At 39.5% G+C, this 16,757-nt stretch overlaps 1 protein-coding gene across 1 annotated transcript in view; it reads right to left on the bottom strand.

Annotated features, from left to right (window-relative positions):
• Positions 1-7,840, bottom strand: part of Fam133b (family with sequence similarity 133 member B) — a 28,964-nt gene extending 21,124 nt beyond the window's left edge. Inside the window, exons 1-2 of the mRNA XM_020161187.2 lie at positions 7,710-7,840; positions 1,269-1,366 (exon numbers count right to left, since the gene is read on the bottom strand). Coding sequence (XP_020016776.1) covers positions 1,269-1,366; positions 7,710-7,733 — 122 coding nt within the window. The 5' untranslated portion in view covers positions 7,734-7,840. The remainder of the gene's footprint in view (positions 1-1,268; positions 1,367-7,709) is intronic.
• Positions 7,841-16,757: the final 8,917 nt, after the last annotated feature.

Here is a 16,757-nt window from a genome sequence, read left to right as displayed (position 1 = left end):
ACTTTTCCTCTTCCCCATGCAGCAAATGGGAGCAAAGACTCCTAACCACTCCTTTTCTAAACCTGAATTGTAAGAGTTAACATACCAAGTATCTGAGCACTTATATACAATACATTTTCATTTAATCCTCACAACAACCCCTACTTTAGATAAAGACACTGAAGTTTGGAGAAGGTAAGACATTCGCCATAGGTGACAGTTTCAGTGAGCTCAGGTCTACCTGACCACACTGCTACATTCTATTGCTGTCTCCCATTTTATAATGTACCTGACATGCCTGCAAAAAAGAGTTAATGAACTGATACAGTCTGACTACTTATTCTTAGAAAGGCCTGCTTAGAGACTGGGCACCAGTGGCTCACACTTGTATTCCTAGCTACTCAGGAGGCAGAGATCAGTAAGATCTAAGGTTTGAAGCTAGCCAGGGCAAATAGTTCGAGATCCTATCTCGAAAAACCCTTCACAAAAATAGGGCTGGTGGGGTGGCTCAAGGGGAAGGCTCTGGGTTCAAGCCCCAGTACCCCCACCACACACACACACACGAAGAAAAGAAAGACTGACCTAAACTGGGCATCTGGACAGGTGTCTCAATGCTGTAATTCTAGCAACTTGGGAGGAGATTGGAAGCACTGCAATTCAAGGCCAGTCCAGGCAAAAACTACACGCAACCCCTCAACCAATGGCCGGATGCAGTGGTACATACCTGTCATCCCAGCTTTGTGGGGAAGCAGAAATGGGAGGATCAAAGTCCAGGCTGGCCTGGACATAAAGTGAGATCTTATCTCAAAAATAACCAACGATAAAAGGCCTCAAGGAGTGGCCAAGTGGTAGAACGCCTAGCAAATGTAAGGCCCTAAATTCAACCTCTAGCACCACAAAAAGAAAAAAAAAAAAAAATCACTCAAGGCAGGCATGGTGGTTCACACCTGTAATCCTACCTACTCTCTCTACCTCTACAGAAGTAGAGATCTGAAGGATCACGGTTTGAGACCAGCCCAAGGTAAAAAGTAAGTAAGATCCCATCTCAATCATTAAAACCAGCATAGTGCTATATCTGTAATCCCTGCTACCTAGGAGGCTGTAGCTAGGAGGATGATCCTGGGCAAAAACAGGAGACCCTACCTAGAAAATAACTAAAGCAAAAAGGGTCTGGGAGTATGGCTCAAGTGGTAGATGACCTGCCTAGCAAGCATGAGGCCCTGAGTTCAAAACTGTGCTGCAAAAAGGTTATAAAAAGCTTATAAATAGGCAAATCATTTCACAAATACCAGGTAGGTCTAGGTCGATTCAGATAATCTTGGATCGTTGGCCCTGAAGACTGGATTGGACCCCGTGATCTGGCCATTGCTATCGGATTCATGTAGGCCTTAAGGAAAGAACAAAATTAATCCCATTAAAACAACCATTAAAAATGTAAAAGCTCACTTATCATAATAACTTATTACAACTTACCTTTATTATGAATGCATATTATCTCCAACTAAGCATGAACAACCAGACTAATCATCTATCAAGCTTTCAAAATTTGAGGTAAGTAATATTATTTCACAGAAGATGTGCTGTGAGATTTGATGAAATGATAGCTCTCACCTCCTGATGACTTTATACAATGACCCAGCGAGGATGATCATAGTATGCTTGCTGGCAAATTAAGAAACTTAATTCCAAAGAAGCTAAAAAAAGATCTAAGTCCAAATTTACTGTTTACTCTAGGAAATACTGTGCCATACTGATGGTAGTTTTATTTGTAAATTAACATCAAAACTTAAATTGTACACAGGCCAACAACAAAAAATAGGACTTCATATAAACTAAAAACGTGCATTAAGGGACATTATGTAAAAAACAAGTGCCAGAATGGGAGAAAATATGTTCCCATCATATACCTGGTTAAGAGATAAATACACGGAGTATAGAAGGAGTTCCTTAAATTTAACAAAACCCCAATCTAATTCAAAAAGGGACAAAAGAAGCTGAGTGTGTGGGTCACACCCAGCTACTTGGAAGGCAGAGATGAGAAGATCTCTGTTTCAGGCCAGCCCTGGGAAAAAAGTTATCAAGACCTCATATCACCTGATAAAAATGGGTTCATGTCTGTCATCCCAGCTATGCAGGGGGCATAGTTACAAGGATTGCAGTCCAGACTGGCCTTGGTAAAAACCGGAGACCTTATTTGAAAATAACTGAAGTGAAAAAAAGGACTAGGGATATAGCTTGACTGGCAGAACACCTACCTAGCAAGTTTTGAGGCCCAAAGTTCAAACCCCAGTAAAATACACACACACACACACACACACACACACACAAACAAAACCAACTGAGCAGAGCACATGGATAGACATTTTTCCAAAGATATACAGTCACTAGCCAATAGACACATGAAAAAAAACTCAACTAGTCATCAGGGAAATTCAAATAAAAAGCACAAACGCGGCCAGGCAGGAGGTACATGTAATCTCAGCTACTCCCGCTTCAGAGATGGATGCAGGAGGATTGAGAATTCAAGGCTATACTTGGAAGTTAGCAACATCCTATCTCAAAAACAAAAGGCCGAGGGCGTGGCTCAAGTGGTAGTGTATTTGTGTGTGCAGGGCCTTGAGTTTAGTCCCTCCCTAGTACCATATCACACAACAAACACAAAACTCCACAAAGACGTGCAACCTCACACCCAGCAGTTATTAAAGGAACAGAAATTTATAAGGGTTGTCAAGAATGTGAAGAAATTCGAAAACTCTTGTACATTACTGGTGGGAATAAAAAATGGTATAGCTCTTGTGAAAAGTTATTTGGTAATGTCTCATTTACAGATGAATAAACAAAATGTGAGACACACACACTCATCTTTAAAAAGGATTGATACATATTGCAACTGAATGAGCCTTGGAGATAGCTATGGTAAGTGGGATAACACAAAGGCAAAAGGTACCTAGAATAAGCAAATTCATAGAGGTACAAAAACAGAATACAGGTTATCAGAGACTTGGGGGAGGAGGAATTTGGGAGTTACTGTTTGATAGGTTTGTTGCTTCTTTCTGGGATTGTGGAGGTTCTGGACATGTCCAGTGGTGACAATGCACAGCACTGCAAACCCACTTGATGCCACTAATTGGAAGCTTAAAAATGATTCAAATGCTAAATCTTACACTATGTGTTTTAGATCAATAAAAAATCCATAAACAATTAAACACTTACTATAGCAGAACACACATATTTCCAACTTGTTCAGAAACACTGAGATAAGTTAAGCAAAAGGTTTCTTTATTAATGATGGTATCTAGCAGAGTTGATGAATTATTAAAATTCACTTTGCTACAGACATAAAATCTGGTCTTTAGCTTCAACCTCTTGATCCTCATATTCAGTTTTCCCAAATATAATTCAAGTCAACAAACATTTATACAACTCTTCTACTTTTCGAGTAATAAGAATTTTGGTTGAAGATGGCTACTATCAAGGTTATTTCTAAGGCCTTACTCCTAATAACCTAACATTTCAAAAGAAGCAAAATGTAACAATATATTTGTTGTATTTTATTTACCAAAATCTATAATCTTTATAACATATGTAAGTTATATAAAATTGACTTCTCTGGCAGAGTAAACACAAAACCACTATACACAGTGTATTGAGAACTCTTCCATCAACAGACACAGTCTGAAATGAACAACAAATTTGACATAACACAGGGAAAGGAACACCAGAAGTGCTTAATGTCAGGGATGCTCAGAGAACCAGGGCAAGATGTGGATATCAAATGTGATGCTAAAGAAAGAGGCATACTTTACTTTTTATATAAACTTACCCCCCAAATATTTCATTCAGCAGACTTTGCTGAGGATTTCAGTTGGGGTGGAGCGTAACAAATAATGGGCCTGAAACAGGAATTGTTAGCCCAACTCACAGCACTGCCCATCCTTACCAGAGCAAACAATATAACAAGCAAGTTCACCATCTCGCAACGTATTAAGTCGTATCTCTGACCTTGTCTCTTCCATACCATGTCATGATTTTAGTTAAATGTTCATGTCTAAATTACTACAACAGCAAACCTTAAAACACCTAAACCATCACGAAATTGGGATTCATTAAATATATAAAATATATTGCCAAATGAAATACTATGCAGTCACTAAAAAAAGAGGTAGATCTATAGTTTGTGACCCAAAAAGATGTCCAAGATTTCTCAAGTCAAGGGCAAAAACAAGTCGCCAAAAAATTAGAGATGCTGTTCTAATAAACACATACAAATTTTTAAAAATCTGAATGCACGTGTACCAAAATGTGAGGAGACACCTCCTTTCACCATGTCAAATACCAAAGAAAACATTTTAAGTAACTCATTACCTTTGTAACAGAAAAAAAAGATACAAACATTATTAAAGATCAAGGTAAGTAAAATGAGAAAAATTCAACCATAATATTGCCATGCCAATTCAGAAGCTGAGTCATGATTATATAAAAATTAACAAGTAGTAGTACCATGACAATTTTTCATTCTCATTTTAAAAATCATAAACGATATTCACCATGAATTAGTCTTCAATTTTTTTAAACATCTCAAAAATTCATTAACATTTTAGTGTGTATTAACGTTAGCTGTCAAACTACTTTACAAAGTACATACCAACCTATCTCATTTTTACTTCAGAGGAAAATAATAGTGAAGCATTACTCACGTGCTAGGAGTACTAATTATAGGCAAATGCAGGCACAATCATATGCGCTACTGTTGAAGTAATAAGGCTTACTTTTAAACTTTTGACCATAAGTAATAATCTCATTCTGCTTAAGTACACTCCAAATCTATTATTTACTTCAATTATAATAGCAGTATTTATTAAGTGCATCTTCTAGCTAGGTTCCACGCAAAAACACTTAATACTCTGCTCTTAAGTAAGCCAACAATGCTGCTGCTTCTTTTTTTTTTTTAAAACTATGAATGTTAGAAAGTTTTTTAAACAAACAAAAAAGAAACTATTTTGCAAAGGTAAATCCTTCTGAGTATAAGTCAGTGTGAAACATAATACTCTCAACATTAAGGGGGTGAGGTGGTTAAATATTAGTTAAAATATGGAAATTGTGCAATTTCTTTAACATCTCACTATGCATTTTAAACACTGTGACCTTGTAAATCAAACATTCATATTCATACGTGACTAGAATGGTCTGTGACTCCAAGCTGCTGCATGAGTTTAGTTAACAGAAAATGATTTGTTCTTAAAACTCAGGATAGCAAATTGGGCTTGGGGGGAAGAGGGGCAGGCTCTATTGGGCAGGTAACAAAAGAGCAGTGTAGTACAACTGCTAAAGACACAACATAAGAACTTAATTTGTTGTTTTAAGTACCTATTTTTACCTAGAGGACACATGCATTTTAGATAACATAAACAGAAATAAATGTGAAAGAAACATCCAGAAAACAATAGGCACCAAGTATGGTCATCATGAACTTAAAGAGCCCTTTAGAAAGGTTGAGAATTAAAATGTTCAGTTGGTCAACCTGCTGAACAATGTACATGAAAAAGGAACCTTAATGTAAACTGTAGAGTGTGGGTGGTCATGATGTGTTACTAATGTAGGTTTACTGACTGCTAACAAAAGTACTCTGGTGTCAGATGTTGATAATGGAGGAGGCTGTCTATGTGTGGGACTAGGTATGTGGGAACTCTCTGCTTTAGGCTTAATTTTGCTGTGAACCTAAAACTGCTCTAAAAATACTCTATTAAAAAAAAAACTGTTCAATCAAATGCAAGTGGTTTCTGGAGAGTAATCCTATCATACCTAAAATCATGAGAGTATAAAGAAAGAACTTGACACACAAAAAAAATCAATATTGTAACATTCATTTTGTTATTCAAAAATTAAAGTTATGGCAAAACTACTGATCAGTAAAAAGACCAGTGGTTGTAGTGGGTTGGAGGGTAGGGTGACTAGGCAGAGCAGAGATTTTTAAGCAGTGGAAATATTCTGTATGATGTCATAATGGTGGCTGCATGTCTTTATAAACTTGTCCAAGCCCACAGCACCAAGAGTGGGCCCTAATATAAACTACTGATTTGGGATGATAATGATGTGTCACTAACAAATGCACCATTCTGGTGGGGGATGTTGATAATGGGGAGGAGGGATATAGGCTAGCTCTGTACTTTCCTACCAATTTTGATGAGAACGAACCTGAAAGTGCTATTAAAAAATACAAAATCAAGAATCCAGGCAGTGGTTCACGCCTGTAATCCTAGCTACTTAGGAAGTTGAGATCCAGAGGATCAAGGCTTGAGGCCAGCCTGGGCAAATAGTTTGTGAGACCACCTCCATCCCCAACCAAAATAACCAGAGCAAAATGGACTGGAGGTGTGGCTCAAACAGTAGAGCTCCTACTTTGCAAGCTCCAAGCCCTGAGTTTAAATCCCAGCTCCACAAAAATAAATAAAATTTAAAAACCCCTAAAAATTATAGTTGTGATGTTGAACTAGGTCTCAGATGATACAAATTTTGCTCCCACCCTGTCCTCTAAGCAACCAAGAGAGTGAATTAGACGATCTGTCTTCTACCTCTTAATTTCGTTATTTCCATTCTCCTAATCTAAGAAGTGGAAACAAAATGTTACCAGAACACACTGTACCATGAAAGCATGCCAAAAAAGTACAGACTTGGTATCAAAATGCTCCAGCAAATCAAGCTAATTTGATGTTTTTCAGATGCCTTAAAAGGAATGTGTAAACCTAAACTCTCTTCCCAGTAAAATTAAACACCTGAGGATTGTATAAGAAACTGCACCCAAGGTCAGATGAGTTCTAAGCTTTAGGAGACCTCAAAAAGAGCGCAACCATCCCAACATCTCAAACCTAGACATGCCCTAGCACAACACGATTTCAACTCCACCGTCATCAAGATAAGGTCGACCTCATCTACAGCCAGGAAGAAAGAACATCCTTCATCCTTGTAATCAAAGTTCAATACCACAATGGTTCCTGAACATTTCCCATGACGAAGCCTACATCATATTAAAAGGATGTTTCTAAGATAGGTAACGCACTAACTAATTTCATGGAAGGCATACACACACACACACTCGCTTGGGCATTTTGCCTTTTGTGGTCCTAAATATTCTGCAAGATTGTGAATGACAAGGACCTGCCTTAATAAAGAAAGAAACAGGTTCAGAGAAGTAACTGGTTCCGAAGGACCAGCACTGACATTCCAGCCTGCGGAACTCCAAATACTATCACGTTCACGCCAAATCCATTCCTTTGCATGGTCTGCTAGATGCAAGGCCGCCCTGGGCGCTGGAGACTCGAAGTTAAAGGCTGCGATCTTGGTTCTCAAACGCGAGCCCGCTTTTGTTGTTAAAGCCCAGGAGCAGAGGCTACCTCCATCCCACTGTGGCCTCCGACTTTGGAATTACACACAAGAAGGGACACGTCCCTCGGCCCTGGTGGCGCCGGGGGAGCGGGAGGGAAGGGACAGAGCCAGGGCCACAAGAATCGGTGAAGAGAGGGACAGAAAGGGGGACGCGCAGTGTAGGGACCCGAGGGCGCCATCTGCGTGCGCGGCGCACGCGCAACGCGGACGGCGGAGGGAGCTAGTGTCCGCGCCCCAGGTCCGAGCGCGGCCGCTGGCCCTCCAACCCGGCCCGCAAGCGCGAGGACTCCCGCTCTCCAGCCGCTCGGCTCCGGGTCACCCCGTTGTTCTCCTCTCCGGGTACTCACCACTCGATTGTCCCGTTTCCCCATGGTGCCGGGCTGAGCGCACAGTAAGATGCCGAGAGAGACAAGGCCAGAGAAGCAGCCGATGCGGGACCGCCGCAGGTCCTTCTGCCGCTTCTCCAGCCCGCGCAGAGAGCGGCGCCGCGCGACTCCGATGGCCGCGCAAGACCATAGCGCCCCCTGCCGCTGCGGAGGACAGGCCGGCGCCGTCGGTCATCGCGGTTCCCAGTATCTGCGGAGGGATTGTCGTGCTGCATTGTCCCCGACCGCACTGCTGCTGTGCAGCTGCCTCACCAGGGCAGCTCACTTCGGTTTGGTCTTGGCTTTCTTCTATTCTTAATGCTCTGAAATACTCATTCCGGGGAATACAAAGATTATTTCAACTCTTATTGTATGCTTGTCATGGTGAAAGTGCTTTGGGATATTGTGAGGACCAAGACCAACTGGTCCCTCAGAGTCCATCGGCTGATGGGGGAAGAAAGTGCGTCTGAGACTTTGCTAACGAAATTGTAAGTTCAACTCCATTAGTCTATCAACCATGCATTCATTTTACACTTTTTCCCTCCAGTGGTACTGGGGTTTGAACTCAGGGCTTCACGCTTGCAAAGTAGGTGCTCTACCACTTGAGCCACATCTCCAGTCCATTTTAAACTTAAGTTTTGATCGTCTACTTTGTATAGTTTTCACCAGCCAAGTGACTTAAGCTGGATTTGGGGCCAGGCACAAGGACGGTTAAGACATGATCTCTACCTTCAAGGGACAGGTTTATAGACTCCCACAGGAGATAAACATACAGAGGACCGACTTTACTGCTTGGCCGCTATAACACTGTCAGCACAGTACTGAAACATCAAGGAAGATGGACCTGGGTGTCAGAGAAGGATACATCATACTTATCAAATATTTATAGACCTGGATAAAGTGGCTTCTCTGGACTCATGTCAGGGTCATTAGGAAGTAACTGAAAATCAATTTGGAAAATGGCTAAATGGGACTTACTTTCATTATGCCTTCCCCGCGCTCCCTTTTTCTCATACTATATTGGTCAACAGGCGCTCCCAACCCCCACCTTCTTTCCCAGAACTTTCCCAAACTCTGTCAAGTGCAGTCCTTGGTGGCCCTGCTCCCTGCTCAATGTTGATCGTTCCTGAGGAAAGTGCTTTGCTTCCCACTGTGAATCAGGCTGTCTTTCTACTCCTCCTCCCTTACCCCTAACTTAAGCTGAGGACACTGATGGAGGTCAGGCTTGTCTTTCTGCACAAGAGGATGAGGACAATCTGTGAGTATTAAAATTCTTCTTTCTTTATGGTTCATTTATAATGTTTTAAATATTCTGGCATTGGAAGATATTATATCCAACATTCCAACATGAGAGGCATGATAATATTTGAAAGACAATATGGGAATTTTTTCTCCTTACCTCCTTCTTTTCACTTTCTTACTCTTTGATTTTACAGACTACAGAGATTTTAAAAAAATATATTATAATGCTGTAAATCAATGGAAAGGTTTGTGTTTCCTTCAGATGTCTCCCCCTCTGGTAAGGGATCCAGAGCCTCCTGGATGGGGTACAGATCCCAGAGGACAGAGAAACAGGAAATGACTGAAGTAGATAATGAAGACTGCCCAAGCTGTTGGGCCATTACCTGAGTGGACTTTGTCAAGACTAGATCAGTTCAAGTCTCCTCAGGATACAACTCACAGCAACTCAATGAGAAGAATAAAGGAATGCTTCACACAGCTTTTTTTTTTTCATTTTTCTTTTATTATTCATATGTGCATACAAGGCTTGGTTCATTTCTCCCCCCTGCCCCCACCCCCTCCCTTACCACCCACTCCACCCCCTCCCGCTCCCCCCCTCAATACCCAGCAGAAACTATTTTGCCCTTATTTCTAATTTTGTTGTAGAGAGAGTATAAGCAATAATAGGAAGGAACAAGGGGTTTTGCTGGTTGAGATAAGGATAGCTATACAGGGCATTGACTCACATTGATTTCCTGTGCGTGGGTGTTACCTTCTAGGTTAATTCTTTTTAATCTAACCTTTTCTCTAGTACCTGTTCCCCTTTTCCTATTGGCCTCAGTTGCTTTAAGGTATCTGCTTTAGTTTCTCTGCGTTAAGGCAACAAATGCTAGCTAGTTTTTTAGGTGTCTTACCTATCCTCACCCCTCCCTTGTGTGCTCTCGCTTTTATCATGTGCTCATAGTCCAATCCCCTTGTTGTGTTTGCCCTTGATCTAATGTCCACATATGAGGGAGAACATACGATTTTTGGTCTTTTGAGCCAGGCTAACCTCACTGAGAATGATGTTCTCCAATTCCATCCATTTACCAGCGAATGATAACATTTCGTTCTTCTTCATGGCTGCATAAAATTCCATTGTGTATAGATACCACATTTTCTTAATCCATTCATCAGTGCTGGGGCATCTTGGCTGTTTCCATAACTTGGCTATTGTGAATAGTGCCACAGTAAACATGGATGTGCAGGTGCCTCTGGAGTAACAGTCTTTTGGGTATATCCCCAAGAGTGGTATTGCTGGATCAAATGGTAGATCGATGTCCAGCTTTTTAAGTAGCCTCCAAATTTTTTTCCAGAGCGGTTGTACTAGTCTACATTCCCACCAACAGTGTAAGAGGGTTCCTTTTTCCCCGCATCCTCGCCAACACCTGTTGTTGGTGGTGTTGCTGATGATGGCTATTCTAACAGGGGTGAGGTGGAATCTTAGTGTGGTTTTAATTTGCATTTCCTTTATTGCTAGAGATGGTGAGCATTTTTTCATGTGTTTTCTGGCCATTTGAATTTCTTCTTTTGAGAAAGTTCTGTTTAGTTCACATGCCCATTTCTTTATTGGTTCATTAGTTTTGGGAGAATTTAGTTTTTTAAGTTCCCTATATATTCTGGTTATCAGTCCTTTGTCTGATGTATAATTGGCAAATATTTTCTCCCACTCTGTGGGTGTTCTCTTCAGTTTAGAGACCATTTCTTTTGATGAACAGAAGCTTTTTAGTTTTATGAGGTCCCATTTATCTATGCTATCTCTTAGTTGCTGTGCTGCTGGGGTTTCATTGAGAAAGTTCTTACCTATACCTACTAACTCCAGAGTATTTCCTACTCTTTCTTGTATCAACTTAAGAGTTTGGGGTCTGATATTAAGATCCTTGATCCATTTTGAGTTAATCTTGGTATAGGGTGATATACATGGATCTAGTTTCAGTTTTTTGCAGACTGCTAACCAGTTTTCCCAGCAGTTTTTGTTGAAGAGGCTGCTATTTCTCCATCGTATATTTTTAGCTCCTTTGTCAAAGATAAGTTGCTCATAGTTGTGTGGCTTCTTATCTGGATCCTCTATTCTGTTCCACTGGTCTTCATGTCTGTTTTTGTGCCAGTACCATGCTGTTTTTATTGTTATTGCTTTGTAATATAGTTTGAAGTCGGGTATTGTGATACCTCCTGCATTGTTCTTTTGACTGAGTATTGCCTTAGCTATTCGTGGCCTCTTGTGTTTCCATATAAATTTCACAGTAGATTTTTCAATCTCTTTAATGAATGTCATTGGAATTTTGATGGGAATTGCATTAAACATGTAGATTACTTTGGGGAGTATCGACATTTTTACTATGTTGATTCTACCAATCCATGAGCATGGGAGATCGCTTCACTTTCTATAGTCTTCCTCAATCTCTTTCTTCAGAAGTGTATCGTTTTCCTTGTAGAGAGAGGTCTTTCACATCTTTTGTTAGGTTTACACCTAGGTATTTGATTTTTTTTGAGGCTATTGTAAATGGAATTGTTTTCATACATTCTTTTTCCGTTTGCTCATTGTTAGTGTATAGAAATGCTAATGATTTTTCTATGTTGATTTTATATCCTGCTACCTTGCTATAGCTATTGATGATGTCTAGAAGCTTCTGAGTAGAGTTTTTTGGGTCTTTAAGGTATAGGATCATGTCGTCTGCAAATAGGGATATTTTGACAGTTTCTTTACCTATTTGTATTCCTTTTATTCCTTCTTCTTGCCTAATTGCTCTGGCTAGGAATTCCAGTACTATGTTGAATAGGAGTGGAGATAGTGGGCATCCTTGTCTGGTTCCTGATTTTAGAGGGAATGGTTTTAGTTTTTCTCCATTAAGTATAATGCTGGCTGTAGGTTTGTCATATATAGCTTTTATAATGTTGAGGAACTTTCCTTCTATTCCTAGTTTTCTTAGCGCTTTTATCATGAAATGATGTTGGATCTTATCAAAGGCTTTTTCTGCATCTATTGAGATGATCAAGTGGTTTTTGTCTTTGCTTCTGTTAATGTGGTTTATTATGTTTATTGATTTTTGTATGTTGAACCACCCCTGCATCCCTGGGATGAAGCCTACTTGGTTGTGGTGAATAATCTTTTTGATGTGATGAACTTGTTTCAATATCCAAACTTTTTAATATTTTAGTTGACTTTCCTATATTTTTCACTGTCCTGAAAAATATGTGGGTGTTTGAGAATTTTAACAATGAGGAAAGATACAGACACCCAATCCATAAACACAAATTTCTGTTGGTTGGGCACATTCCAGACTGGAGATGGAAGCAACAGGGCTTTCATGTTTGAAGACAACAGCCATTGTAATTATCTAACTATATTAATGAGAGAGCAAAAGACAAGGAACAGGTTCAATACCCATCACAGAGGGATTAATTACTATACAGGTATTTCAGAAGTGATGTAGGACTATAGGTGTTGATATGGAAAAACAGCTACTATGCATTATTAAGAGAAAAAGAATCAAAAACTAGCATATAAGCTGGGCGCTGTGGCTCACACCTGTAATCCTAGCTGCTCAGGAGGCAGCAATCAGGAGGATTGGAGTTTGAAGTGAACTCTGGCAAATAGTTCTTGAGACCCTATCTCGAAAATACCCAATGCAAAGTAGGGCTGGCAGAGTGGCTCAAGCAGTAGGAGCACCTGCTTAGCAAGTGTGAGGCCCTGAGTTCAAACTCCAGTGCAGCCAAAAAAAAATACAGTACAGATTATGACAGCATTGTATAAACAGCAGGATATATTGGTTGAGCATTATGAGATTGCAGATACCCAGCAAATTCTAAACGATAATATTGGCAATTTCATATTTTTCACCTTTTACATATATATGCAATATATGTATACATATGATTGAATATGTCCAGGAAATTTTCTGAAAAGTTTACACAATAAACCCTTACTGGTGGTTACTTCATAAATAGTATTGGTGAGTCAGGAGGATAGGCATAGGAATTTTAATTTTTCTCCAGATTTCCTTCTTTTCTGATTTGTTTTATGAAAGGACTGCTAGGCTAATGGCTTTTCCTTCCTCTGATTCTGCACTCATTCTGTAACTTCGGAATTTAATTTTGCCTACAAAGTTCAGTGACCAGTCCACATGATCATCTTGCATTCTCACTGTGAAAAACATACAAAATAGTTTTTTAAAAAAGAATTTGAACCATGAAAACCAAGTGACCATTCATTTTAATCAATTTGTCTTTTGAAAACCCCAGGTTGAGTCCTTTTAATGGATGAAGAAGGTAGAAGTTACCAAGAAAGTGAGTCAGGAAAGAAAAGTCATGATACCCAGGGGAGCTTCAATCAAAGGTTATGGTTCTGCTGTAATTGTCTCCTTGTTCCATCCTTGTTGAGGTGACTCACAAGTTATAGAAGTTCTTGGCCAATTATTTCAGGTTGGCTTTTGTGAGCACTAGAAAAAGGACATCTTTAAATTTTTTAAGAATCAGTTTTATTAAGGTAGATCTTAATAAAAATCATATAAAATCCACCAGCTTACAATGTAGTTTAATGAGTTTTGGACAAATGTATAGTCATGTAACCATGACCACAGTCAAGTTAGCCAGTATTTCTGTCTCTAAAATGTTCCCTTGTGCCCTTTTACAGTTATTTTCCTTCTGCCTCCCAGTCCCTGAAAACTCGAATCTATTTTCTTTCACTTTAGTTTTGCCTTTTCTAGAATTTCATGTAAATGGGTTTATGTTGATACAAAACACTACATAGTTGTATCAATAGGTCTTCCTTTTTATTGTTGAGTAGTAAGTATTCCGTTGTGTTTAGAAAGCACCAGGTGTTTATCCATTTACCTTTTTATGGACATTTGGGTTGTTTGCAGTTTTTGCCAACAAAAAACTGCTATAAACATTTATATACAAGTGTTAGTGTACACATGGTTCCACTTCTTTCTAGTAAACATTTAGAAGTAAGATTGTTGGGTTGAATTTTAAACATATATATATATATATATATATATATATATATATATATATTCATTTTTGGCAGTGCTGAGAGTTGAACCCAGGGCCTTAAGCCATGACTTCAGATCTTGTGTTTTTAGTTTTTAAGTTAGGGTCTCAGCTAACTTTTCTGGGACTGGCCCCTGTCTCCCACCTCTTGAAAAGCTGGGATTATAGGCACAGACCACTATGCCTGTCTTCTAAGTTTATGTTCACTTTAACTCCTCAGATCCTTTCAAAGTAATTGTATCATGCTGCATTCCCACCATCAATGGTGAAGATTTGACATCCTCACCAACTTTTGGAGTCGCCAGTTTTTAAAATCTTAGCTTGCTGCATAGCTCACTGTGGCTTTAATTTTCTTTTCCTTAATGATTGGTGTAGCTAATCACTTCAGCTACTTACTTCTTTATCTGCTTTGGAGAAAGGCTGTTTCATATGTTTTGCCCACTTTTATTTTTATTTGTGGTGGGGCTGGGGTTTGAACTTGGGCGTCACTACTTTGCCCATTTAAAAAAATTGGGTTATTGGTCTGAATACTAATCCTTTATCAGAATATGCTCTGTATTTTTCTCTTAATCTGTGAGTTCCTTTTTCACTTTCTTAAGTCATGTCTTTCAAAAGCCTAGGTTTTAAAATTTGATAAAGTATCATTCAGCGAGTATCATGCCCTGTCTAGGAAACCTTTGTATAACCCAATCACAGATCTTCTCCAAGTCCTATACCCTCAGCTCTCATGTTTAGGTTCCTGCTATGAGGACGGCACATGTAACAGAGGGGACTGTGGTGGGAACATCCCTTGGTTCATTTGGTAAATATTTACTGAGCAGGTGCTACGGACTAAGCACTGTCTTAGGCACAGGGATAGTTGTAGTAAACAAAATACACATTTCTTTCTTTTATGCAGCTTATTTCCTAGTTGAGGGGTGAAGAACAACCACTAAAATAAACTGTTTTCTTTTACCTTGAGTCGGTTGCTGCCCAAGAAGGTATACTTTGTTTATCTCCCTTGTAGACCTCAGGTTTCCGGGACCCTCAGTTGGAAAAGTGCAGGCTGTACTATTTTTGCTTGTATCCACACTTAAACAAGGACAGTATTCTTCCACTTAGCTTTTTAATACTTTGAATTACAATACACAGCAAGGACCCCAGACTGTAGTACTGATCCGGGGCTGTCTTGGGATTTTTATGGCAATTAATAGAAATTTTCTTAAGCTGCATTAATTAAAAAGGCAAAAAGAGCTGAAGGCAGAGTTCATCATAAAGTTATGGGTAACTTCAGAGCCCAGAGAACTAGAAGGAGTTAATTTTTGTGCATTTCCTTTTCTATCCACAGATGTGCTTCGCAAGATCCTTTGTGGATGTGGAGAGAAATAAGGCCATCTGCAACCCTGAATTTACACGTATAACAGATGGACACAGTGTCTTGTTCCCAAATCTATGAAATAATCTGGTGGCTACATCTGCTATGTGCAGGAGAATGGAGGGGACAAACATGGCCTCCTAGGACCCATTCCTGCCACTAATTCTCTAGAGAACAGGGGACTGTAAATTGGGATGATACTGCAACGGGTGTTATCAGTGGCAGTGAGCTATTTCTTAATGGAATGTGGTTCTAAGTGAACACAGGGAAGATGACAAAGGATCTGTTGGTACACAGCTTTGGAGAAGAGCCCAGTGAAACACAACTGTAAATGTCTTTGGCTTGTAGAAACATGTATTGTTATGACTGACCTCCTAATCTACAAATTTTCAGTTTCCTCATAAAGACCAAGTTCTCAAACTTGTATTATCTGTCATGAACATTTTGAATTTTTAGAATTTAAACAAGATTCAGGGCCTATAAAATGAACCAAGTCCTAATGGGAGTTTCCAGAGAATTCTAAAGGTCTAATTTAAATGCACCTAGAATTATATGCAGAGGGGAGTATATACATCAGATAGAAACTCTGGTATTTTTTGGTTTATTTTGTAGTATCTCAGAAGCTGCCATGTTCAGTAATCACTCTTTGTCTAGTATGTAAATAGTCAAGCAAAAGTATGCAAACTAACAGAAAAATCTTCCTCTAAAATCCTTCAGTATTCCCAAACTCCTTTATCTGTTATGTATGACAACTCCCTTATCAATTGTTTCTAAAATGTAAGCCATGTGAAATCAACTCTAGTCACCAATATTTCTAGAGAAGAGAATACTAAAATAGGAAACGTGTGAAACATACAGCATCATTTTGATGATGTAAGAACAAACATGGTCTCTTGGATTCCATCTCCACCATTAGTTTTTCCCTCGAGAACAGAAAAGTAGAAATTGGGCTGAACTCTAAAGAGTAAAATTAGTGACAAAGGACTATCAGCTCTTAGTGGAATGTGGTTTTAAGTGAGTATAGCAGAGATAACTAAAGGAGCTGTTGGGACACAGAAGAAAATGGTCCAGAAAACATGCATGTGTGTGCTAGATTACACACCTTTCTGTAGCTTATGATCCAGATATTTGAAAGCCACTCCCAGGTCCAGGCAGACCAATCTTCCTGCCCCTCCCTGCCTTCTCTTTCATAATTGCAGGCCTTTGCATAGGCAAACTATTTCTCCTTGTATGGCTGGCAAGTGTTGACCTTTGCTTTTGAGTCCTCTCAAGCCTTGTTTCTGATGTGAAACCTTTGACCTTTGCTCATCTCCAAGATTTTGGCCACTGGTAACATAAACCTTTTCCATAGACTCTTCTCTCATTCATTCATAAGCTCTTGGAAAGGACTACCCACATCTTACTCATTTTTGCATCTTTAGTGT

Source organism: Castor canadensis, chromosome 2 (genome assembly GCF_047511655.1).
Source record: "Castor canadensis chromosome 2, mCasCan1.hap1v2, whole genome shotgun sequence".
NCBI lineage: Eukaryota > Metazoa > Chordata > Mammalia > Rodentia > Castoridae > Castor > Castor canadensis.
This window is presented reverse-complemented; position numbering and strand designations above follow the sequence as displayed.